Raw genomic sequence first — 24,473 nt, 5'->3', positions numbered from 1 at the left:
AAAAAACCTATAAAACATCCTAGGCAACATAATAAATCCATTCATAGCCTTAAAAAAATAAAATAGTCATCCCAAAAACCGAAATCATCCCGAAACAAAAAAACTTTATAAGTTTAGATCTGTATTTTTAGGCACTTTCAATGTTAAAAAAAAACACCTAAGTTCAACTCTCCTCATCAAATGAAATTATTTGAAAAAAAGATCAACCATTTTTATGATCAAAATCGGTGTAAACGATATTTTCCTGTATCTAATGTTAGAATTTGACGACCTCTCTCTCTTATCTCTCAAATTAAGGACTAAAAATAACAAACATGAATTATTATATCAAAATTAAATTGAAAAAATATTGAGGGACCGAACAGGTATAACAAGTGAAGTTTGAGGATTAAAGTGAACTTTTTGGAAGAACATGAAACCATCACCCATTTAGGGTGTCTTTTCCACTTTGGTCCCCCATAACGTAATTTTACCCTTAGTCAACAAATTTGATTCAATTGTCCTTTAATTTGGCTTAAAAGGATGTAGTTATAGAAAAAACAAGTTTGAGGACCAAAATGAAAAAAATAAAATATTTTGGATAGTAAGTCCACGGTAAAATGTAAGAGAATGAACAATGTTGTCTACAATAAAAAAACTCAAACCTTTTAGTGTATTTTATAATAAACAAAGGTCTTCGCAACTAGCAAAGTGCGGAATCCACTTTCATATCAAAATTATTGGAGAAATTGGTAGAGAAATCAAAACCACTTACTTGTAAACCAATATTGCTTATTTGCTATAAAGTAATTTCTTTTTGGAAATTAAATTCCTAGAATATGGATTATTTTTTTATATTTGGTAATATCAAGAAAAATAAGTTGAATATACTTTTCAGTGTTTGACTATGTTATGAAAAATAAACTTGAAAAAAAATTACTAATGTTTATTTTTTCTAAAGTTTATTAAAAAATAGGGATCAAAAGTGACATATGAAAAAGTTAAAAGATAATAAAATTAATAAAAAATCTAATTTTATATTTTTTAAAAAATAGAGACTAAATCTGATAAATAAAAAAGTTGAAAGAGGATGAAATTGAAAAAAAAATTCAAATTTTATAAATTATTTTAAATAAAATAATTAGTAATAAAAAAAGAAATTAAATTTAATAAATAAAAAATTTTCAATTAAAAATATGATAAAAAATAAATAATAAAAAAACTAATACTGATATAAAAATATCATTAATTTTTTTTATAAAATGAATTTAGAAAATAGAAACATCAAGATTAAATATATAATTTCCTAAATTAAGATGTAACTAACTCAACCCATCTTCCTCATGCAATTTCACTTCCCAAAAAAGGAACAAACCTTGTTCTTCGACGCTTTCCCCTAAAACACCACCAAACAAAAACATAAATAAGAACGAAAAAAAATCCTTCCTCTTCAACCAATCATTCTCTCATTCAATTCATAAATCAAAACCCATCTCTAATTCTTCAATGGCATCTCCTTCTCTAATGGACACCCTTTTCCAGCGCAGTTTAGATGACATAATCAAAGGTCTTCGCCACCAACAAAGTACCGAATCCACTTTCATATCCAAAGTTATTGAAGAAATCCGTAGAGAAATCAAAACCACTGACTTGCAAACCAAATCCACTGCCCTTCAAAAACTCACTTACCTCAATTCAATCCACTCCATTGACATGTCATGGGCATCTTTTCACGCCATTGAATGCATCTCATCTCCCACTTTCGCTCACAAAAAGATTGGTTATCTTGCGATCTCTCAGTCCTTCAACGAATCCACACCTGTTATTTTGCTGATCACTAATCAATTAAGGAAGGATCTCAATAGTGGCAATGAGTTTGAGGTGAGTTTGGCTCTTGATTGCTTATCTAGAATTGGCACTGTTGATTTATGTAGAGATCTTACTTCTGAAGTTTTCACTTTGATGTCCACTTCTAAGGTTTTTGTTAGAAAGAAAGCTGTAAGTGTTGTTTTAAGGCTTTTTGAAAAATACCCAGATGCAGTTAGGGTGTGTTTTAAGAGACTTGTTGAGAGTTTAGAGAGTAGTGATTCGCAAATTGTGTCTGCAGTTGTTGGGGTGTTTTGTGAGCTTGCTTCCAAAGAACCCAGATCGTATCTTCCATTGGCACCTGAGTTTTATAGGATTTTGGTTGATTCGAGGAATAATTGGGTGTTGATTAAGGTCTTAAAGATTTTTGCAAACTTGGCTCCTTTAGAGCCTCGGTTGGCTAAAAGGGTGGTTGAGCCGATTTGTGATCATATGAGAAAGACTGGGGCGAAGTCGATGGTGTTTGAGTGTATTAGGACTGTAGTCACTAGCTTCACTGAGTATGAATCTGCAGTGAAGCTTGCAGCTGTCAAAATTCGTGAGTTTTTATTGGAGGATGATCCGAATCTTAAGTATCTTGGACTGCATGTGCTATCAATTATGGCGCCAAAGAATTTGTGGGCAGTTTTGGAGAATAAGGATGTTGTGATTCAGTCTTTGAGTGATGAAGATCCGAATATTAAACTCAAGTCTTTGTGTCTGGTTATGGCAATGGTTTCAGAGAGCAATGTGGTGGAAATTTGCAGGGTTTTGGTTAATTATGCGCTCAAATCTGACCCTGAGTTCTGCAATGAGATTCTTGGTTCAATTTTATCAACTTGTTGCCAGAATGTGTACGAGATTATAATTGACTTTGATTGGTATGTGTCGCTTCTTGGGGAAATGTCAAGGATTCCACATTGCCAGAAGGGGGAAGAAATTGAGAATCAGCTAATTGATATTGGTATGAGAGTCAAGGATGTTAGGCCAGAGCTTGTTCGTGTTGGCCGTCACTTACTGATTGATCCAGCATTACTTGGGAATCCTTTTCTGCACAGGATATTATCTGCTGCTGCTTGGGTGTGTGGGGAATATGTAGAATTCTCAAGGAACCCAGTTGAACTTATGGAGGCATTACTACAGCCTCGTACTGGTCTCCTGCCTTCATCAATCAGAACAGTTTACATGCAGTCTGCTTTTAAAGTCCTAATCTTTTGTGTATGTTCTTACCTTGTGCAAAAGGAAGATATGACATCAGAAGTTTCAGATTTGGCTTCTAAAAGGGAATGCTCAGAAAGTTCTGATTTAGCATCAGCTAAAGCTCCAGTTGAACGTGACCAAGATGAAGGATTCAATCCAAGGAATTCAAACCAATCTTATGAAGATCCTTCTGTTGTTAATGGTGGGCATGGACAGTTGTCTACATCTGCATTAATGGAGGAAAAGAGTTTCACGCATGAATCTATTTTTAAACTGTTAAACTTGATGGAATTGGCTATGTGTCCATTATTAGGCAGCTATGATGTTGAAATAGAGGAGAGAGCACGGAATGCACTTGGATTTATTGAGTTGGTAAAACGGGATATATTGAATCCTTCGCTGCGCGAGGCAAATTTGGAGACCGAAGAAGTGAGTGCTTCCAGAATTGTTGAATGGGTACATGATGCCTTCTCTGAGGAGCTTGGTCCAGTCTCAATAACTGCCCAGGAGAGAGTACTAATACCAGATGAGCTAGTGCTTAAGGAGAATCTTGCTGACTTGGAAGCAATATGTGGAAATGTAGAATTGCCTTCATCTTGTTCATTTTCTCTTAGAAGTCCATATTATGGAGAAAGTGCTGGCATTTCATTCTCTAACCTCCAAGATGAAGAAGATCCAGAACCATCAACCGAGGCCACTTCCTTGCTTACAGAACACCGGAAGCTGCATGAGTTGTATTACCTCCCTTCAGAGAAGAACGAAACTATAACTATAGCAAATGATTACCCACCTGCCAATTATCCAAGTTCTGGCATTAATACAAATGATGACACCCAAGATTTAGTTACGCTTACAAACCAATCACTAGTCTCAAAGAGAAAGCCAAACCATGCAAAGCCTAGGCCTGTGGTGGTGAAGTTGGATGAAGGAGATGCAGCACCTGTCACTGCCAAGAAACCAGAGGTGAAAGATGATTTACTTTCTGGTGCCATTCGTGATATACTCTTATTAGGTAATGAAGCTAAACCTGCGTCATCTCAAAGTAATCCATCTGATAAGTCATCTATTAAGAAAAAAGGGAAGGAGAAACTAAACGTTGATCTATCTGATTCAAAAGAAGATCTAGCTGTTAGAGAACAGCCCAATCCTGAAAATCCAAGTTCAAGGAGAAGTAAACACAGGGGTCATGGTAAAGAGAAAAGCAAAAAAAGTCAAGGGAAGAAGGATGGGGATGGAAGCGAAGATGGTGGGGAGAAAGAAAAACAGAAGAGTAGAAATCGTAATGGTAAACACAAAACTCGTCAAAGAGCTGATGCACCATTAAACGTGGTTGCTCAAACACCACCTATTCCTGATTTTCTCTTATAACATTAAAACTTTGGATCAGTGCTGCTATTAGTGACTACCGAAGTGAAGATGGTTGAATTCATCCCAAGTATTCAACCACTTTGAGTGCTAAGATTAGTTGGTTTTTATTTTTCGGCTGTAGACTAGATATATTCATTTTTTGTAAGATATTGTGCTTTTGTTAGAACTTTTTAACTCTGGGATTGCTTTCGAATGTAAGACACTGTAAAAAAGCAAAATTGAAATGTTGAAATTGAGGCTGGACAAGTGAACAAAAAAAGAAGAGATAGAGATTGCTTAGATCTCTTAGCTAAAAAGACTAACATACAGTGTTAGCTTATCATCTGTCTCTTACTCTTGAATTCTGACTCTGAGCCTTACAGGATAATGTCACTGCATGCATAATTTTACCATCTGAGTGGAGTTTGGTAATAATTGTCCTCCATGTATGTCTATTTTCAGTGCCACCATGACCTTGGACCAAAAACAATCTACCTTTTTTTTAATTTTGTTTTTCCACAGATTCAATAACCACATAATAAATCTGTTTTTGTTCATCATTCCAACGCTGGTTAAGCTGGACAATTCCCGCCTTAATTGATCTTGACCATAATTCATCTCTTCTTCCAACCTGTTGAGCATTTCTGCAAACCATTGAAGCATTTCCACTAATCTGTTTTAAGGTTTCGTCACTCCTTTGCACAGTATTTTCAATCTCTGTCAATGCATAATTTTTGAATTGTGCATCCCTTAAGTGTAGCTCTCTGAACTTAATATTATTCTGGATTTTCTATAGGAAATCTTCGCTCAATATCTTTTACTAGTTTCCCCAAATCGTCGCGCGTCAGAAATCTCACAATTGGTCAAGATTGTCTCAAACAATTTTCAGTTCTGCTCAGGATGCCCAATCATAAGCCCCCAAAATGTATTGATTTCATTCCGTCATCTCTTAATAGGCCACGTTCAAGGGAAGCTTTAAAAGTAGGTTACAGAATATTATCTATATTTGTAATCTGATCATAAGATCTTGGCAGACCATGATTAAGTTGAATGAGCATATAAACAAGATTTTTTAAAATATTTAAATTGCCATCCCTATACTCAATGGCCTTCATAGAGTCATTGACTCCGCATAAATCTATTCCCAATAAAATGAAATAAAGTATCCTAACACACATGAAAATATCTAAACAAGCATTCTAGAAAAAACATATTTTTACAAAACAAACACCAAGACAATATTTACATGATATATTTTTCAAAAACAAAGAAGTTTTGAAAGGGTAGGATATCAGTTCACTATATTATAAAGAAGTGAATTAAAAGGGTATTACGAAGAGCACCCTATCAAGGAGGATTCTACAGATCATGAAACAGCACACAATTAGCCTACAATCATCCTGTCATTCATTTGTAATTATTCTGTCATTCATTTGTAATTACACCAGATACAATGCTCATTAACCACAGCTGTAATGGTAGCATAGATTCAGCATAAACGTTTGAACATTTCTTATATAGACTCTCTGTCATTGTAAATATAAGGAACCATTCTCATCTATTCAAATAAGCTTTTGAAGCATTGTCTGTAATCTTTCTCTTTATGATATCAGAGCCTCAAATCTCTAACGAGACAACAATCCAAGCAACTACAATGTCTGCCTCTCCAAATCAGACCTCAACTTTCTCTCTTTAACCCCACCCCTCTTCCGCAACAGACAAGCCACTCATTGCTCTCAATATCACTGCACAAATCAATGAAAAGTTAACCCCCTCTACTTTTCTCCAATGGCGTGCTCAGTTTGAAGCACTTCTCATAGGGTATGATCTGCTCAATTATGTTGAAGGCACGTTCTCATGTCCTTCCTCCTCTAGTTCCACTGTTGATGAGTTGCACAAAAACCACTGGATCAGACAAGATAAACTCATCTTGAGTGCTATTCTCGCCTCCACTTCCTCCTCAATAACACCCCTCATTGCCACGGCTCCAACATCTCATGGAGCTTGGAAAAAACTCAAAACTCTATATGCTAGCAGATCCAGAACTCGTGCTATGCAGTTGAAGGAGGAGCTCACTTTAATTCAACGTGGACATCGATCAATCACAGACTATCTCCATGCTGTTAAGAAATTGGCTGATGAAATCGCCATTATTGATCATCCAATTTCGGATGATGACCTAACTCTGTATGTGCTAAATGGATTAGGTCCGGATTTTCAAGAGATTGCAGGACCTATCCGTGCCCGGGAGTCCTCTCTCAACTTTGAAGAACTTCATGATCTTTTAGTAGGTCATGAGGCGTATTTAAGACGCCTGGAAACTGCAACACAGACTGTCATCACCCAATTTTGGGTGATTCCCCAAAATTCATTTTTTTCCCAAAAATAAAAAATAAAAAATAAAATAAAGGCTGGCAATGCGGAGAAAGCCGACCAAGAAAGGCTGCAAAAATAGGCGAAAATCAAGCTGCAATTTTTGGAGGAATTTCAAGGCCCAAGTGTACGCTATTATGCCCAAAAATAGAAAAATGCAAATTCAAAGGTCAAATTAAATGAGTATTGGACGAATTTGCATAAAAATTAAGTCCAATGACATAATTAAATTTTTAATGGGCCTATTTGATTTAATCATGGGCCAAATTGAATTTTAATTATGTTCAAGAATTAATTTGGGTCCAATTGAAGGATTTAATTAAGTGCAAGGACTTAATTATACTTTAAACGGGTCAAATTAATTTGAGGGCTTAATTGGTGAAAAATTAAGTTTGGGAGCTTAATTTGGACTTAATTGAAAAATCAGAATTTTAAGATACCCAATTTAATTTTTACCAAGTGAATCGATTGAAATCAGGGGCCAAACACAAAACTTGAGGGACCAATTTTGAAGCCCGAAAAACTATTTTGCCTATAAATAGCCTTCATTTTCAGCTAAGCAAGGGGGGGCATTTTTGACAAAAAAAAAAGAACAAACCTAACCCTAAAAAAAACCTAATCTTCTTCTCTTCCAGGGCAGCCGCCCCCCCCTGTTTCTTTGTTGGATTTTCGGTTTTGTTTTCTCTTCAGCCGGCCACGGCAGATTTTCCTTCTCCACGCCGTTTCACCATTTCCTTCCCCTCTCCACAGCTGCCCAACACCACTTCCTCCCTCTCGGCCACGACAGATTTTCCTTCTCCCTTTTCCCTTCATCTCTGCATTTCCTCACTATCTCCTTGGCTGCTCCCACTCCAGCCTTCACCCAACGCCATTTTCCTTCACCAGAACAGTCGGCCGAACAGCCTCCATCGGCAGCAACAACACAACAACCAACCGATCTCTCCTCAGCCAACCGATCTCTCCCCTTGCCTCCACCGGAGCTTCAGCGGCCACAGACCCACATTCTTCACTGTCGGTCGCAGCGGCGGCCGAACACCAGCAGCAGCGCCGATCCGCCCTCCATCCTCTCCTTCGGCGCCGGGCTTCCCCCTCAGCCTGCAACGAACGGATTCCACCGCCAGCAGCCGATCTCTTCTCCTTCTCAGCCGATCTTCCCTCTCTCTCACCAGAGCAGTCGGCTGAACAGCCGAGACCCAGCTCCCCCCATTTCAACGGATCCTCTGCTCCTTCGGTCTCCCCCACAGCCACCGAACGGCGGCAGCAAGCCACAACCGTCTCCTTCAACCAGCGCCCACAGACCAGCAGCTCCATGGTCCAGCGACCGGCCACTTGAAGAAGAAGAAACCGGATCTGCAGTGAAGCAGATCCAACCGTGATAGACCCGAAGGAACCGGATCTAAGAAAAATAAAATCAACTGCCTGCGTTGTTGCGTTTCTTTGTTGTTATGCAGGTCACGGCGTCGTCGGCGTTGCAGAAGAGAAGAGGAGAAGAAGCCAGTTTTGGCCTGCTGTTTTCCCGGCGGACGCGCCGCCACTGTTCCAGCACTGTTGCTGCGATTCCAGAAGTGTTCCTCTGCAATTCCTGGAGTTTTGGGGGACTATTTTGTAAATTTAAATTATTTAATGTAATTTTTATTTATTTTTGAATTATTATATTTGTATTGTGGATGTAAAAAGAAAAAGAAAAAAGAAGAAAAAAGAAGGAAAAAAGAAAAAGAAAAAAGAAAACAAAAGAAGAAAAAATATAATATAATAAAAAATGTGTGTTTGTTTTTGTATTTTTTTTTATTTATGTTATTGAATTATAAAAAGAAAAACAAAAAAACAAAAAATGCATGTTTGTATTTATTTCAGGGATCTTTTCATGATAAGACGGCAAAAGAATAAAGAAGGATTTAATATTTTGATCGGATCACGGTGTAGAAGTACAAACTTGTACGAAAGTTGTATTTCTAAATTCCGACGAAAAGACAAAATTTTTAAAACTTCTTTAACACATCACAACCACGAAGCAGCTTACCTCAGGTAGGGTGCGTTAGGGGTGCTAATACCTTCCCTAACCACAATCAGTCCCTTACCCGCGAATCTCTGACAAGACCAGTCAACCTGGGTTTCCTAGTAACCCTCAATTAAATACTAGGTGGCGACTCCCAACAAAATCAATTCCAATAACAGAGAGAAAAACCGCCATCGCCAGGACGGGGACGCCGCGCGGGTGTTTTCCAAATTGCGACACAGACCATGGTTGCATCTGCCAATTACACGAAGACAAAGCAATATGTGCAAGGAGGATATAATCAGGGCTCCTCACGGCACAACAGGCCACAATCTCAACGTGGACCTCACACTTTCAGTCCAGGATGAAATCCCAATGGGGCTCACCGTGACAGACGCAGCTCCAATTACAACACTGGCAGGCCCACTAATTTTAATCGGCGTTATCAGCCCAAATGCCAACTTTGTGATCAATTTGGCCACACTGCCAAGTTCTGCTCCCACTCAAATTCCTCAAATCTTTCTGTAAATTGTGCCACATCATCCACAGGCAAAGACAAAAATTGGCTTCTTGATTCCGCAGCCTCTCACAATATCACAGGAGATCTCTAATCTTTCTATTCATTCTGAATATGATGGAACTGATGAAGTCCTACTTGGTGATGGTTCAGGTTTGGTAGTCTCACACGTTGGTTCTTTGGCTTTACACTCCCCCAACCAGACTTTTCTTTTACGTGACACCCTTTGTGTTCCAAATCTTTGCAAAAATTTAATCTCTGTTCATCATCTTACAAAACAAAATAATGTGTTTGTTGAATTTCACCCCTTTCATTTTCTTGTGAAGGACATGATCACGGGGGCGACACTGCTAAAAGGAGCATGTAACGATGGCATCTATACCTTCCCCACATCAATGGTTCCTATCTCCTCCAAAAAGGTTGCAAATGTTCATGTACGAACATCACTTGATGGATGGCACAAGCGCCTTGGGCATCCTTCTAATAAAATTGTTCACAATCTTATCAACAGTTTTTCCCTTCCCATTACATCTAAACAAAAGTTGCCCTCATTATGTCATTCCTGCTCCATTAATAAAGCACATCAACAACCATTTCATGTCACAAGTCTTAAAAGCCATGCACCACTTGATATTATTTACACTGATGTGTGGGGTCCTGCTAGTTATACTGGTTTTGATGGATCCAGATATTATCTTATTTTTGTGGATCATTATACTAAATATACATGGTTTTATCCAATGGTCACAAAATCAGGTGTCTCTACCATTTTCCCACTTTTTAAAAAGGTTGTGGAAAATCGTTTTCAAAAAACTATCAAAACACTGTATTCTGATAATGGTGGAGAATTCATTGCTTTAAAATCATATCTCTCAACTCATGGCATATCCCACTATACCACTGCTCCCCACACACCTCAACAAAATGGTGTCTCTGAACGTCGCCACCGTCATCTAGTTGAAACAGGTCTTACTCTTCTTCATGATGCACATCTTGATTTCTCGTATTGGCCGTATGCCTTTCAAACCGCGTCTTATTTTATAAATCGGCAACCCACACCCCTTCTCCATGGCAAATCACCACTAGAAGTTCTTTTTGGTCAACCTCCAAATTATTTAAAACTAAAAAAATTTAGGTGTATTTGCTACCCGCTTACCCGGCCCTATAATTCAAATAAAATCCAGCCCAAATCTCAAACCTGCATTTTTCTTGGCTACTCTTGAACGCAAAATGCATACAAATGTTTTGAACCTAAAACAAAAATTTTTTTTACTTCACGACACGTGCTATTTGATGAACATCAATATTTCTTCCCTCCGTCCACTTCTGTGCCTTCTTCTTCACCTCCCACATCCTCAGAATCTCACACATGGCTTCCTCTCCCTCATGTTCCCTCGGTGCCTGTTCCTCCACTTTCAAACCAGAACTGCCAGCACTAGGAAGGTCCCCCTGCCATCGTTACATTCTCTTCAGGTAATCTCGACCCCTCTTCCTCTTCCCCTGAGCTTCACCCTGCTAATATGCCTAGCTCCTCCCCATCATCTTCTGCTCCCACTTCTAGTTTGCCTCCAGCCTCCTCTCACTCTTCTCACCTATCTTTCCTGCAGCACCTGAACCTTTCCAACGCACCCATCACATGACCACCAGATCCATGAACCAAATCTTCAAGCCTAAGCACCTCAACACCATATCCAAATATCCCCTCCCTCAAACCATTGAGCCAACTAGTGTGAGTCAAGCCTTGTCCCAGCCTCACTAGCGTCTTGCCATGTCTCATGAACTTACTACTCTTATGAAACACGGCACTTGGGACTTGGTTCCACCTCCTTCAGATTGTCAGCCAGTGGGTTGTAAGTGGGTATTCCGCACCAAACGCAAAGCAGATGGATCAGTGGATCGTTTCAAAGCCCGATTAGTCGCCAAAGGCTATCATCAACGTCCTGGTGTTGATTACAACGAGACTTTCAGTCCCGTGGTTAAACCATCCACCATTAGGACTGTTCTTTCTATTGCTGTCATGCATGGATGAGAACTGAGGCAAATGGACGTTAACAATGCCTTTTTAAATGGTGCACTAACTGAAACTGTGTTTATGCAGCAGCCCCCCGGTTTCAAGAATTTGTCCAAGTCTTATTATGTTTGCAGATTAAACAAAGCACTCTATGGCCTCAAACAAGCCCCGAGGGCTTGGTATACTGCTCTTAAATTTGTCATTCTTCAGCTGGGATTTCAGAACTCCAAGGCAGACTCCTCTCTTTTCATTTACAAGAACAACTCCACTATCTGCTATCTCTTGGTATATGTGGATGACCTTGTCATTACAGAGAATGCTCCATCATTTGTGCACTCTGTTATTCAACAACTTGGTGCCCTGTTCTCCCTCAAAGACATGGGTTCCCTTCATTATTTCCTAGGCATTGAAGTTATTCCCACTCCAGTCAGTTTGCTTCTGTCTCAACATCAGTATGTGCGTGCTCTTTTAGCAACTACCAGTATGAGTGGTGCGAAAAATGTCTCCACTCCTCTGTCATCCACTCAGTCTCTTCAACTGGATGATGGCACCGCTGCTGTGGATAGTTCCCATTTTCGTCGCATCATTGGCAGCCTCCAGTATCTTACGTTGACGCGTCCTGATATCTCGTTTGCTGTTAATAAACTATATCAGTTTATGCACAGGCCTACAATAACACACTGGACTGTCGCTAAAAGACTCCTTCGCTACTTAAAACACACCATCTGTCATGGTCTTCAGCTCCGCAAGACTGGCAACACAGCTCTACGGACGTATTCTGATGCTGACTGGGCTGACAACATTGATGATCGCACGTCTACATCTGCCTATATCAGTTTCCTAGGTTCTAATCCTATTTCATGGAGTTCCAAGAAGCAACGGGCAGTTGCACGATCCTTAACCGAGGCTGAATATCGGGCTCTTGCCACTGCAGCCTCTGAAACTGTGTGGCTGTCCACTCTTCTAACAGAACTAGGTGTTCCTGCCCCACACTGTCCCCAATTGCTATGTGACAATCTCGGTGCAACCTATCTCAGTTTCAATCCTGTTAATCACTCGCGCATGAAACACATTCAGATCGATCTTTATTTTGTCCGTGACTTGGTACAGAAGGGCAGTCTTTAGGTCCACCATGTTCACACTCAAGACCAGTTAGCTGATCTCTTAACAAAGCCATTGTCCAGGCAGCGTACTGAGTTATTACGAAACAAGATTGGTCTTGCTGATGGAAGCTCAATCTTGCGGGGGCGTATCAAGGAGGATTCTACAGATCATGAAACAACACACAATTAGCCTACAATCATCCTGTCATTCATTTGTAATTATTCTGTCATTCATTTGTAATTACACCAGATACAATGCTCATTAACCACAGCTGTAATGGTAGCATAGATTCAACATAAATGTTTGAACATTCCTTATATAGACTCTCTGTCATTGTAAATATAAGGAATCGTTCTCATCTATTCAAATAAGCTTTTGAAGCATTGTCTGTAATCTTTCTCTTTACACCCTTCAACTTAAAATCTTAATTAGCATTTTAGAAAACATAATAGTTAAGCCGTGCGCACAAACATACAATGAAGTGTTAACATCTAAGTAACATTATCTTAAATAATATGATTCTTAAACAGGTTAGTCATTCAAATATTAACACTTTGTTATGAGTGTATGTGTGTCTATATATATATATATATATATATATATGAAAATAATCTTATTGTTTTTTAAAAAATCATTGAAGATTTTTAATATAAATTTATTTCTAAAAATTAAATAAACATCAATACTTCAAATATAATCACATATAAAAATAAAACATTTACACAAAAAAAATTCACATGTGGAAATTAAACATCTGCACACAAAAATCATCCAAACATGAAAATCAAACACTTGCACACAAGGTCATGTTATTCTCCCAACCCAATTATAGAGTATTAATTTGACCTTATCACTTCCTAGATACAGATCCATCAACTTCATTCCAGAAGGGTTACCACGTAAGGGTGCAGATCTTAACCATTTGAATATTTGTAATATCCACAAAGAGTCAATAGTAATATATTACAAAGTATACAAAGCAAATATTTTTCTTTTCATTTAGGTCTGCAAGTTGATCATGTTTGCTGACATGAGAGACCTGTAGCATTCCTTTGGAAACCAGATCAAAAACAAAATGAAGATCAATTGCAATGTGTTTAATCCTTGAGTGCAGTATAGGATTAAGACTTAATTGAGTAGCACCAATATTCTCACAAAATAAACATGGTGGTTTTGTTACTGGAATACCCAAGTTCATGAAATAATGAACGAATCTAAATAATTTCTGAAGTGTAGAAGCAAGAGCACAATACTCTGCCATAATGGAAGAGCGTGCAACAACATGTTATTTTCATGTATTCCAAGAAATATGACAATCTCCTAGAAAAATAAGATAGGAAGAGGTGGAAGATCTGATATCCTTATCAACTACCTAATTTACATCAGAGAACCTTTAAAGAGTGAGATCAATAGTGCGCTTAAGAAGAATACCATGATTAAGAGTACCTTTTAGATGGCAAATAACACGTTTAACAGTAATCCAATGAAGTTGGGTTGGTTTATGCATAGGTTGAGCCAACTTGTTGACAAGAAAAGAAATGTCAGGCCGAGTCAAAAAAAGATATTGGAGAGCTCCTATAACTCAGCGATACTCAATAGGGTTAGCACAAGAAGATCCATTATTAAGTTGTAGAAAATCCTTAGTGGTAAGAAGAGTCTTTATTTTCTTGGCACCATCCATCTTGGTGCGTGTTAGTAGGTCACGAATATATTTTTGTTGGGACAAAAATAACCCATGTTGGATTGAAATCACTTCAACACCAAGAAAATAATGCAATGAGCCAAAGTCCTTAAAGAAAAAATGAATACTAAGATGCTTAATAACTTTGGAGATAGATGCACAATCACTACCATTTAGTACGAGATCATCCAAATAAATAAGAAAAAAAATATTGTAACCCCATCACATATATAAATAAATAAAGAGGAGTCAGATTTGGACTGCTAAAATCCCAATTAAAGAAGAGCAGTGCGCAGTTCCTGATAACAAGCACGTGGGGTTTGTTTTAAGCCATAAAGATACTTTTTTAACTTGCAAACATGAGAAGTTAGAGTAGAATAAACAAAACCTAGTAGTTCCTGATAACAAGCACATGAGGCTTGCCTGTCAATCAAATGATAGTGTTGCGACTTATTTGTTTAAACTAATCCTCGACATATAATTCAGAAATGGTAGACATATTTTGAAAGCTTTCATAATAAATCACATCATTGAAATCTTTAGCCGAGATCTTAAATAATGCATATCCTATTCATTGAAATCTTTAGGATAAAAATTATCAATAAACTTGCAAATAACATGAGCTTTAAATGATTTAAAGTTGTTCTTTGGTTTTAAAGTAGAACTAAGCACATGGAGTTTCAATGTCCCATCATTGAATCTAGAATTTAACTCTTCAAACTGAAAATCTATTGGTAAGTTAAATATATCATTATGATAGTATTGGTAAACTGTCACCTATCCTCGTTGATGACATGAACGACCTGTAGCCTTTTTATACGAAATATTCATATGTGGTATGTCAATCCTATATTGTGTGCAAATAGATTGCACATGTGCAAGGAGAAGATCAAATCTGATGTTTTTTAAAGTTTGAATCAATGCTTTAGTAGTTGAATTTATGTGCTGGATATCATCACACAATAAATAGAACAAGAAAATATGTTGCTTTTGTTAAATTTTATGAGCTGAATATATAAGGAAACAAGATGTGATCTAGCATAGGAAGGGATATAATTTTTGATTTTGGCTTTCTTAGCTCAGGAAGATAATAATTCTAATGAAAAAAGGGGTGGTTGAATTGATGGAGAAAGCATGCTTTTTTAGGCTAATTTAGTTAGTTGTAACTTGGACTGATGTAATATCAGTATAAAATTTTGACTTGGACTATTGCTGATCCAAGCCTTCAATATGGTTTAGCCCTTATTAGACATTATTGACCATCTTTTCCCTTTTATAAATCTACTATTTTTTCCCATTTTTTCACAGTAATCATAACTAATCCCTAAATTATTATGAATAAAAATTAAAACCCAACAATGAAGTTTTTTAATATAAAATCATAATTTTAATTTTGAAAACATCTGCCATGGTGATTTAACTAATATTAAAATAATCTAATAGAATATATATATATCAACGCAATAGTTTTAAGCATTAAAGACAAACATCAGTAGATATTTTCTCTGTGCCAAAAAAAGAAAGGTATTCGTCATGGTTATTTCTTCGTTACCAGCTACTGAATTTGGGGCCCATCTCCTGTCTCCACCTACAAAAACAAGATGCTTCTCAGAAATGAAGCCGATGTCTGACCATTTTCATATTTTCACACGAGAATATTTAAATGATCAAACGGCAAAATTCTCCATCAAGAGCAACCCAATATATCTTCATAGACGCAAATATTTTACCGTATAATCCGTTGAATGATCACAGCCGCAGAATTCATCGATTTGAGAATCAATCTCCCCAAAGCCTATCAGTCACACTTGATTCGGGTTGACTTGGAGAGATGTTGCGTCAAAGTCGTGACATCTTATACCCGTAGTTCACTCCGCCTTTCCATTTACCAAGTTATTTCCTCCATGATTCCAAGAAAGTGCTTCTCTTCTTTTTTTAAAATAGTTTTTGTGCCCTTATATACCACTTGTAGATAAAAAAGCCCTAAGCACCACCGATCAACCCTGAACTCGAAACTCCTCCTCCATTTCATCTTCTAGTTAACTCTTCTTCTTCTTCTTCTTTTCCATATATATCTTCAAATCACATGGCAGGTAAACGTTTTCTTGAAGAACCGGGTTCGGACTTGGATCAGCCCCACGATCAGAAAAGAATGAGAAGAAGACCTTCTTTTGCCTCGTACGTGCTTGAATTTTATGATTGAGATTCTTATTTTCCTTTCCATAGTTCTTTTGTTTCTATTTGTGAAAACTGAGTTTGATATTTGGAGAAACCAAAAGAGATTGCACTGCCATCAAGAAGGTGTATCTCATGTGGTGCAATGCTTTCTATTTATTTACAGGGTAATTGGAGAAGCAGTTATGGTGAATTCCTTAAAGAACTTCTGTTTGGCCTTAGAGCCAATGCTCAGGAGAGTTGTAAGTTAATTAAGCTCTACTAAGTGATGTTTTTTCCAATGAAGAAGAAACAACTTGAATACATGAGATGTTTGTAGTTCATGTTCATTCTTTCATAATAGCACTTGTTTAAGAAAAACCTCAAGTATACTTCGTTTTACTTGTAGATCCTCACACCATTTCTCTCCTTGATCGAACATAAATCTTATATGTCTTTCAATCTAGGGTTTGCACTAATTTTGTTTTTTGGACAACTTACATGCATGTAAAAACCCTACCAAAAATACATAAAGCATGCCACAAATTACAAAGAACAATTAATTTGATTCTATTAAATATGTTTTTTCTTAGGTGAATGAAGAAATGGAAACCAATCTAAGACGTTCGACATCCTTTTTGACTAGATCACCTTCGTTGCGAATCCAATCCCTTGAACCATCAAGTCTACAACTAATGTTCAGCAAAAATCTCTTGCTCCCTATATTTACAGGGAGCAAAATAGTTGATCTTGATAGTTCTCCGCTCCAAATCCTTCTTGTAGACACAAGGGGTGATCAAGTCGTTTCGACATATCTTCCTCACCCGATCAAAATTGAAGTTGTGGTTCTCGACGGAGACTTCCCTTCATATGATAACCGTACTTGGACTAGTGAAGAATTTAACAGCAATATTGTGAAGGAGAGAAAAGGCAAGCGACCTTTGCTTGCCGGAGATTGCTTATCGGTTACACTAAGGGATGGGTTTGCACCGATCGGAGAGATCGAGTTCACCGATAATTCGAGTTGGGTTAGGAGCAGGAAATTCAGGCTTGGTGCAAGAGTAGTTCCGGAGAGCTATCAAGGAGTCAGGATTCGTGAAGCAATCACTGAAGCTTTTGTTGTCAAAGATCATCGTGGAGAATGTAAGTTTCTTCTTCCTAATTATCTTTTAATTTCTTAATATTTCATTATGATGTCTCATCAATTGAAGCATGACTGCTAGCATGAAACATATATAACCTTAAATCTACAATTAGCTCATGGTATTTTATGTCTACCGAACGTACGTGAGTTGGTGATAATAAAACTGATGGTATAATATTTCTCAATTATTATACTAATTATATTCTCAATAATATTTACAAACCCTTTTCAAGATAATCTTTGCTTAGTTTTCAATTTGTTGCCCCTCAATTATTTTATCTTCTGCTTATTTAACATTTCTAATGTTAGCGCCTAGCCTATTACTTCATGATGTGCATTTTTATATGATTTCAATTGGAATCTCCCTTAAACAAAGAATCACAGCTTGGAAGTGGGAAGGGATAATTCTTTTTTTTTTTTCTTTTTCTAGAAGAAATTAAAAGGGAAATAGCTGTTCTTGGTTCCTAGTATATAGCATAACTCTACGTACATGCTTCGCTATACAACAAATTTAAAAATAATTATCATACTTCACGTTTCAACACAAAACTCTTAGGGTGGAGGAATCGGATGCCATTAATATGTAAATTAATATTTACATATTTATTTGTTTATTTTCTATCAATTATTGTTATTATTAGATAGTGTGTTTTTGGTATTGAAATGTAGATATTTTTGATAAAACTATTTTTCAATTAAAGAAATACATCAATTTCATTATTTTTTTAGGTTTTTATAATGATTTTAATATTCACATCAAAACTATTGAAATCAATTTTAACTTTCATACTCTTATAAGGTTTTAGAGTAATCGCGTTACAAGCCATCATTCTTGTTAAATAACACTAATTCATTGAAACATCTCTTTCAAAAATTTCAGCCATGGGATTTTGATTTGGAATTCACATGGGTTTATTTAACATGGCCTATATCGCAAAAGTGATTATTTAGAGCATGTTTAGGAATGTGTTTTAACCCGTGTTCTAAAAAATTTTTAATTTTTTTTGTTTATATTTTGTAGTGTTTTTGAATCATTTTAATGCGTTGATATAACAATTTCTTTTTTAAAATAAAAAAGCATCATCTTGATGTATTTTTAAGCGAAATGCACTTTGAACCGCAACCGCTATCACAATTCTAAACAGACCATTAGTTTTGCTATGATTAATAATTTACAGCATGAGAATGCTCTCACATTGAATTTTATATATATATATAAAAGGCTTTCTTTATAACTTTTGATCTACTTAACATAAAAATATACTCTTTACTAAATAATTCTTCTTTTAAGAATAATCAGAAAAATTACATAACACAAAAACAAATTAATGAGCTAAACAGAATGAACAGCTAATTAACATGATTTCACTAGTCATAAACAATATTTCATAAATATATGGTTGAAAAAACATTATCAATTAAAATATACTAGAAAAACATTACGGTCGTTTCATTATTCGACTGGACATTAAAAAATTCTTTTGAATCAAGGAGGCCCAGCAAATTTCAGAGGCAATGTATATATTCAATAGGTTAAACTCTAACTGAGATTGGCAACTGATCACGTACGTGTCCTACCATGAATAATCCCATGATCCTAACTCCTAGAATGAGTAGTCCCAATAAAATACAAACAGCTTGATTTTGTCCACTCATCAATGATAATTAATTACTCATTCCTTTTCTCTCATTGATTGAAAAAGAGAATTGTGTGAAATCTTCGTTTCCTATTCATCTTCTATAATAATCTTCCACATGTAGTGTACAAGAAGCATCATCCACCAATGCTACAAGACGAAGTTTGGCGACTTGAGAAGATAGGGAAAGATGGGGCTTTCCACAAGAAGCTAGCCACCGCGCGCATTCACACCGTGCAGGACTTCTTGAAGTTGTCCGTTGTTGACCCACGGAGACTTAGGGAGGTACGTATGGATTTACCTTTTCCCCTTTACAGCACGGCAATTCATACATTTTATAGTCTGTGCTTCCAAATATTTAGAAATTAACTTCGTTTCTATTACTTGAACAGATTTTAGGCAATGGGATGTCTGAGAAAATGTGGGAAGTTACAATAAAACATGCTAGGACTTGTGATCTGGGGAACAAACATTTTGTTTTTCGACGGCCCAATTGCACCATCACCTTCGACCCTATATGTCAAATTGTGCACGCAGTGATCGACGGGAATTCATACTCCTCTAAAGAGCTTCCAAGCAAGACGGTAAGGGATCATCTAGGCACACGTTTGCACAGGGTTTTTTTTTTTTTCCTTTTCTTGAGATAATTTATTTGTTTCATTCTTGACATTTCCACAGGGTTATATTGAGACTTTGGTAAGACACGCATATGTAGAATGGAACTCTTTAGAGGAGATTGTTGGGATTTCAAGTGGCATACCTCTGCTCACACAAGGTGTGTATATATATATATATATAGTTAATTCTTCTATTGATAAAAAATGCAAATAATAAGACTTTTCATTCTATATATTAACCATGGAATCGCTTTATAATAAATAAATAAACAGGCGAGCTGGTGGATCAATACCCCAATCACCATCAGTCGATTGTGAAATCATTTCAACCACTTGGGTATTCAATATTTGATCATGGAGACGTCGAGATGGGGAGCCTACCAAGCAGTGCCCATCTTGGATACAACAATTAGCTAGGAAATAACTTCAACGTACCTATCATGGTGAAGCAGATCAAGTACCGGGGATCCGCCATCGGACGGTGAAATAACACCCAAGTCTTCCATCTATGGCAGTTGGTGGTGGATCGATGGAGCATCAGCTGATGTGTAGAAAACACTCAGAATCTACCCTGATGCCGCGGTTTGTGAACTAGTCAATGTTCGCCTACAATTGTGATTCCCCAGCAATTACACTATCCTGCGCTTTCCTTGCAAGTGCAATTATGCAAATAGTTAAGCAATAAAAGTGAGAGAAGCTACGTAGGAAATCCCTGAAGCTTGATAATTATGGTATGAAGATACCATGCATGTATCCTAGTCGGTCAAGCAATATTAACATAATAATATTATCTTTTCGTTCAAACTTGTTTATTCATCGCTACAGCTTGGATTAAAAATGTATTAAATGTAAAAAAATAATATTTAAATTACAAGAAAGTTTTTTATATTATTATAAAACTCAGTAAAATGGTTCAAATTTAAAAAATCAGTACCCAATTATTTTTTTAAGAGCCCGAGTTTTACATTAAATTATATAAGAGTTGTTCTAAAGTGATCTTGTTCACTAGGTAGGCTCAAAGAAAAAAAAATCAACTTATTATTGAAAGATAAAATCAAATAAAACCTCACATTAAATTATGAAATTGGAACTAAAAAAACAAAGGATAAAAAAAGTGGTAAAAAAACCAAAAGGAATTAAAAACACAATATTAAATGATGGAATTGAAAAAAAAAACCAAAGATAAAAAAAAGAGGCAAAAAACTTTTATTACATGATAAAAAATACGAAAATCAATTTACCATCAATCTAATACTAAAGACTAACATTAAATAAATACCTCACATTAAAGGATGAAATTAAAAAAAAAAACATAAAAAAGGACGGCTAAAACAACCCAAATGATGGAATTAAAAAAAAGAGCTAATAAAAAATAGTTATGGGCCTGTTACAAAATCTCTTTATTCTTAACACTTTCAGCATATATATTTTCAAAACCTATATCTCTAAAATATTTTTGCACTTTCTTTCTCTACAAAGTTACTGACTTAAACATCTGATAGTCCCCACATCCATCAAATGGTACCTTTTGCAGGTACAAGTTACCAGCTACCTTGGCTTACCAGAAAACATGAGCTACTAACTACCAACCACTTAAGATTTTCGTATCCAACCACCAGATACCTTGGTTAAAGAGAATAAATCAAATTGTTTAAATTAAGAGATTAACCAATTATCCAACACATCATTTTTATTCCTAAATATCTTGGATTTTGGGACTCATCAAGAGTTTTTTTCATTTGATATAATATCATCCATCCTAGTAAGGAGACTTTTGAACTTTTCTTTTACATATAGTATATGATATGAGCTAGCCAATTGCAAACACAATTTGTGCATCCAACATTTGACCGTGATCATGACACAACCTCTCAATTTCTTTATTTCCTATGGATATGGAGATGACTCTGATTTATCTTCAACAAACTATCCTATAGCATATGTGATACGATCCAAGTAAGGTTAGATTCAGATTTTGGCGTAAAATTTATTACCGTCTAGTTTTACGCTATTGGGCATAACTCCAAATCCAACTGTTAGATCAAGCTAAAACTTCACCAGAAAATTATAGAGGTATTTGTCTATGTTGGGGTAAGCTTTTATGTGAATCGGAGTTTGGGAAGGACTTGTGATATAGGTTAATTAGAACAAACTGTATGACTTTTGTTATTTACTTCCTTTTGACTTGTGGACTTTCTATTTGACAATGATCATTTTTCTACAAGGATGTGACAGCTTGTTTTGAAAATCTCCTAGTTCTACAAGGATCTTTAATGAGTTGCAACATAATTTCTAAATATGACAAGGATTCATTAATGTTTCAGAATCCTTTTCTTACAAGGATTTATTATGACTTATGAGCTTTATCTTTATTATTGTTAGTTACTACCCTAAGCTTGTTTGGGTGTAATTAATACTTTGTTTTTAGTTAGGATCCAAGGCTTATTTGAATCAGGTTATGAGCTTTTTAGTTTAAGATTTTTATGCCAATTTGTAAGTGGGTCAAATCAGTCCGTTAGGAAGATCCATTAGGGTTTATTTCAGTCTAGAGTCAGTATAAATAAAGTCATAATCAGACATGTTGGGTTATGCAATTCAGATTAATAAAACTTCTTTGCTGCACTTTATTGTGTGTGTTGATAAGATATTATCCCTTATTTGGTTCTCTAAAGAATTAAAAACGACTTATCGAAGAATAATTGACTTCGTGACATCATCCTTATACTTCTCGTTCGCAAATTAATATTTGTTGGGTGGAGGTTTTCGTTTCCAATAGTGTTGATGCCTAGATACAAGTTATATTTGTGTCACTCCTATCAAACCTGATTTACTTGGTTTTATGAGAATTGATGTCTTTGTGTGTGGGTTGCTTGACCGCGTGTTCAAAAGGTTCATATCGATTGAGTCATGTGGTGATAATATAACCATTAAATACCCTTTCTGACGAATGGATGTTGATAATACCTCCAACCTATATTGTGCTATCCATATTTTGGTCTTTCATGCGCAAATGGTGAAACAACACTTAGATTTTCTGGTAACCGCACTTTTCATGTCACATATATAAACTACATCAACCGTTCTATCACCCTCGTAGACATTGATTATGGCACAAACGAAAACTGTATCAGAACCCCATCGCAATCTTACTTTGGAAACCTTACCCTTAAATTACTCATTTGGATTTGACCCTCAGTTTTTACTTTAATTGCACTACCAATCTATTTTCAGAGCCTCCCATATCTCCCATAGATTGCTTAAGGTTTAAGGAAAAGCAGTCTTATGTCATTGTGTTGACGGGGAATGAGACGGACCAAGTTAATTGGTTTGGAATATGCAAGGAAAATGTAAGGGTGATGGTGTTAAAGGCTCAAGTCGCAGGCTATGACTGGGTCATTGGGTTTGCTGGGGTGATAGGCCAAGGGTTCATGCTCGATTGCGAGACTGGTATGGGGTGCGGTGACTCTGAGGATTCTCATGGGCACTGTGGGTATAACAATACTAGGAAGGATGTAAAAGTACAAAGCAACCATTGTCGAGGTATGCTAATTTTTTTTAATGTTAATTATATATAAGCATCAAGTCAATTTATTTACCTTAGTGAGGAGAGATTAGATGTTTGATCATTGCTTGATTTACTGTGATGGTAGTTCTTTGCAAGCTTCATGCCTCGTGCCTTGGTAAAAGAATCCTCAAATCCTATTATCAAATTGTTCAAAATGTGATGTAGGATAAAGGAGGAAAGAATCACTAAAATAAAAGAATTAAAATAGAATAATAATAAAAAAATCACCAGCAAAAAAAGAAGTCACGAGATAAAAATTCAAATTTTAAAAGCAAAACAAAAAAGGCACACTTAATCATGAAAAAAAAAACTTTTAATTTTAATTAATTATTCAATAAAAAATAAATAAAATCCTTATTGAACAACTAAATAATAAAATCTAGAATAATCTTACAATATTAGAATTCCTAAATAAAGAAAACATATTCTCATCATTCTACTTCAATATTCTTCGTCCAATTGTCTATAAAATATTTGATTAAATGGCAAGGGCACCTTATCCTTGACTTCAAAGACAGTGGGCATATTCATTTATTGTAGACATTGAATGGAAGAAAGATTGGACTTTGATGTTTGTGGTTTGAACCAATGTTAAATTCTTTCAGGGAGTGCTTTTTTACGATCGGATGTCAGATTTTATAGAATAATGAGCCTAAAAAATCACCAAGACTTGGTCAAAATACTGTAGTTTTCACGAGTAGAAAACGAAAAACTCTGCTACATCTAATCTGAAGGTGGGAATTCGTTAGCAAATTAATGTGAAGAGCTTTTGATACCTCAATTGACCAGAAAGCGATCGTCGAATGAGAGCTCTGCTTGCTTGTCGAAGCCAAAGTACAAATATTTATAGAAACCGTGCAAATCCTGAGAATTGCCCGACGACCATAAGAGAACCCTAAAGCACTACTGTTTGTTTGTGGAGGGCCACTATATCTATGAATTTTGTTTTTTTGTCTGTGGACTGGTCATCTATGCGTATAGTTCTTTGCATCTGCTGTCCCTAATAGAATGAAACTTTTGACCTGGTTTCGGGTCATATTTAATATATACATATAAACTTGACAACGAGAGAGGCATGACAAAATTGCACTTATATTTCACCCCACCATGCATGCAGCCTCTAAAGATCCGCAGCCGCGAACCGTGTTATCATGACAGGGGCAAAGTCGAGGAACAATATTATTGCAATTTTAGAGTATATAACTTCGGTTTTTCTTCCCTTTTCCAACATTGAAGCGCTTAATTGAATATCATATAATTTGTGAGCTACCTGCTACCTGCTACGCTGCATCTTCTAGTTGTC

General features: G+C 36.2%; 2 protein-coding genes across 3 annotated transcripts; both read left to right on the top strand.

Moving 5' to 3' along the window:
- Positions 1-1,311: 1,311 nt before the first annotated feature.
- On the top strand, positions 1,312-4,671 carry LOC7493516 (AP-3 complex subunit delta). Its single transcript, XM_024582683.2, has one exon. It carries the CDS (start codon positions 1,486-1,488, stop codon positions 4,390-4,392), a length of 2,907 nt encoding a protein of 968 aa, XP_024438451.1. The 5' UTR covers positions 1,312-1,485; the 3' UTR covers positions 4,393-4,671.
- Positions 4,672-16,038: 11,367 nt separating this feature from the next.
- LOC7493515 (protein SAR DEFICIENT 1) lies at positions 16,039-20,409 on the top strand. 2 transcript variants are annotated; one of them, XM_002318506.4, is made up of 7 exons: positions 16,039-16,231; positions 16,395-16,470; positions 16,801-17,350; positions 19,113-19,273; positions 19,381-19,572; positions 19,667-19,763; positions 19,879-20,409. In XM_002318506.4, exons 1-7 carry the CDS (start codon positions 16,140-16,142, stop codon positions 20,016-20,018), a joined length of 1,308 nt encoding a protein of 435 aa, XP_002318542.4. In that variant the 5' UTR covers positions 16,039-16,139; the 3' UTR covers positions 20,019-20,409. The 2 variants fall into 2 exon arrangements, with proteins under 2 accessions (XP_002318542.4, XP_024437838.2); XM_024582070.2 differs by having other exon boundaries at positions 16,077-16,231; positions 16,333-16,470.
- Positions 20,410-24,473: the final 4,064 nt, after the last annotated feature.

Source organism: Populus trichocarpa, chromosome 12 (genome assembly GCF_000002775.5).
Source record: "Populus trichocarpa isolate Nisqually-1 chromosome 12, P.trichocarpa_v4.1, whole genome shotgun sequence".
Lineage (NCBI taxonomy): Eukaryota > Viridiplantae > Streptophyta > Magnoliopsida > Malpighiales > Salicaceae > Populus > Populus trichocarpa.
This window is presented reverse-complemented; position numbering and strand designations above follow the sequence as displayed.